At 56.3% G+C, this 1,975-nt stretch overlaps 1 protein-coding gene across 1 annotated transcript in view; it reads left to right on the top strand.

The window, feature by feature from the left end:
* Positions 1-49: 49 nt before the first annotated feature.
* Positions 50-1,975, top strand: part of VOLCADRAFT_107146 (uncharacterized protein) — a gene marked incomplete at both ends in the record, with an annotated part of 4,203 nt that continues 2,277 nt past the window's right edge. The window contains 3 exons of the mRNA XM_002956245.1: positions 50-331; positions 537-997; positions 1,260-1,359. Of these exons, the coding sequence (XP_002956291.1) occupies positions 50-331; positions 537-997; positions 1,260-1,359 (843 nt within the window). The remainder of the gene's footprint in view (positions 332-536; positions 998-1,259; positions 1,360-1,975) is intronic.

Below are 1,975 nucleotides of genomic sequence, written 5' to 3'. Positions count from 1 at the left end.
GTTGTGATCCTGCATGCATTGCAACTGGGTGACAGCGGCTGGTTGTTTAATGTGTATGCGCCTTGTGGGCACGATGGGCTATCCTTGTGCAGGCCTGCCAGCTTGCAAGCTGCAGCTCCGGCAAGACTCGCAGAACCAGGACCTGTTCTTCTTTGAGCCCATGGACACTGTCAGCGCTGCAGCTGCCACAAGTGCTGGCGTGAACAGCATGTTCTTCCTGGACCCCGAGGGCAGGCAGATAGCTGAGCTGAAGAAGTGGCTGGACCTTGCCGAGGATGAGTACTGTATGGGGAGACCCATCCGGCCGCTGTTCATCAACGGTCTGGTCAAGGTGGGATATAACGGCCTGACCAAGGACGGAGAGCTCCTTGTGCAGCTTGTGTCCAACCCACATGGAACAGGGTTTGGAGTGAGAAGATTAGGCGTGGTAGATGGGTGATGCATGCAGCTTTGTGCACTATTGAGTAATGCACAGCTGAGCGACCAAGGGGAATGCACGCTTACCATCTTGCGCCCATCTTGTGCCCGTTGTGCAGACTGGCAAGTCCTACATGCTCAAGGAGGTTCTGCCTGCTGTGGCCAACACCTACTACAGCAGCGGTGGCAGTGGCCAGCAGCACGCTGGCATGGTGCTTTCAGAGCCCAACTTCCTGCACGTGAACTGCTTGGGCTGTGATCGCAGCAGCGGCATCAGTGGCTTTCTGGAGGCTTTCCTCATTCGACTCAAGCGGAGCGCCGCCAAACAGCAGCTCTCTGCTGCCGCCAGCACACCTGCACCCAGCAACAACTCGGCTAATGCCGTACAGGACGCCATTCAAGACTTCATGGAGCGCCTGCCACGGGACCGCCTGAACTTCCTGCTGGTTGACGAGGCGCAGAGTTTTTACCTGCTTGAGCGGGCCATGCCCGGCAAAAAGTCGCCCGGCAAAAGTCCGCGGCGAAAAGTCGCTGTACGCGGCTCAACACTGGACAAGGATGCAGTGCGGCACATGCGGCGGTAAATCAGCACAAGGTTTCCCTAACCGTGTCGTGTGATCACATGGGCGAGGATGAGGGGCAATGGCCAGTGAAACGCGCCCAGGTGGAGCTTCACACGAGGGGCAGAAGGCACTAAGGGGAGATCGCTGCGAGATTCAATTGTACGACAAGCATATTGCACAAGGGGCAGAGGTCTGCACGCATGCCTACAGCAGGCGTACGACACAAAGGAGCTGACACATGGACCATTTTCCTTCCCTCAACTGTCGTGTGTACTGCAGCATCTTCAAGGAACTCCTGCTGGACAGCCCCCACTGGGTCGCCTGGGCCGTCACGGGCAGTTCCATGGCGACGCTATGGGCCAATGTTGCAGTCACCCCGGTGAGCAATTGGTGTTGCAGCAGGGGGGGTTTAGGCTCTTCTGGGGGGACGCATATGCTTTATTCTCAAAGAGCTAGACGGGAGCATTCTATATCTGCTTTCAGAATGCAAATGGACCCAGGAATACATAAGTTATTGGTCCCCAAAGTTGGTTGTACGGCAGCGTGTGGGGTGGTGGGTCCGGGGCTCTGGGAACAATGTCGAAGGGGTCCCGAAAGAACGTCACCAGCGGCTAAAACGTGCCAATATGGACATCAATCGCTTCACCTTGACGAGATCCATTGATTGAGCTAGTCTGCTGTGATGCTAGGGAGGTTAGTTGATGTGTTAGAGGGTGGTTAAGCTTCACCAGTGGCCTCCTTCCCGAGGCAATTCCCTGCTCTCCCCTGCTAGAGGGGCACCCTAAGCCATTCACCCCATCCGACGTCAGAGTGTACTCTTTGAGTTTGGCAACTCACCACCAGCATCCAACCAAATCTAGCGGATCAACGGCGCGTCAACTTAGTTCCTGGTCAGCTCGCGAGTTGATTTTATCACGTCCTACACCGTCCACAAGATGGGGGGCCACCTCCCATTTCATCACCTCTCAAACACCCCGAGAGGTCGGCAGGCGGAT

The sequence above is a fragment of the Volvox carteri genome (assembly GCF_000143455.1).
Source record: "Volvox carteri f. nagariensis unplaced genomic scaffold VOLCAscaffold_59, whole genome shotgun sequence".
Classification (NCBI taxonomy): Eukaryota; Viridiplantae; Chlorophyta; class Chlorophyceae; order Chlamydomonadales; family Volvocaceae; genus Volvox; species Volvox carteri.
Note: the sequence above shows the minus strand (reverse complement) of the source record. Positions and strands in the feature narration are given on the sequence as shown.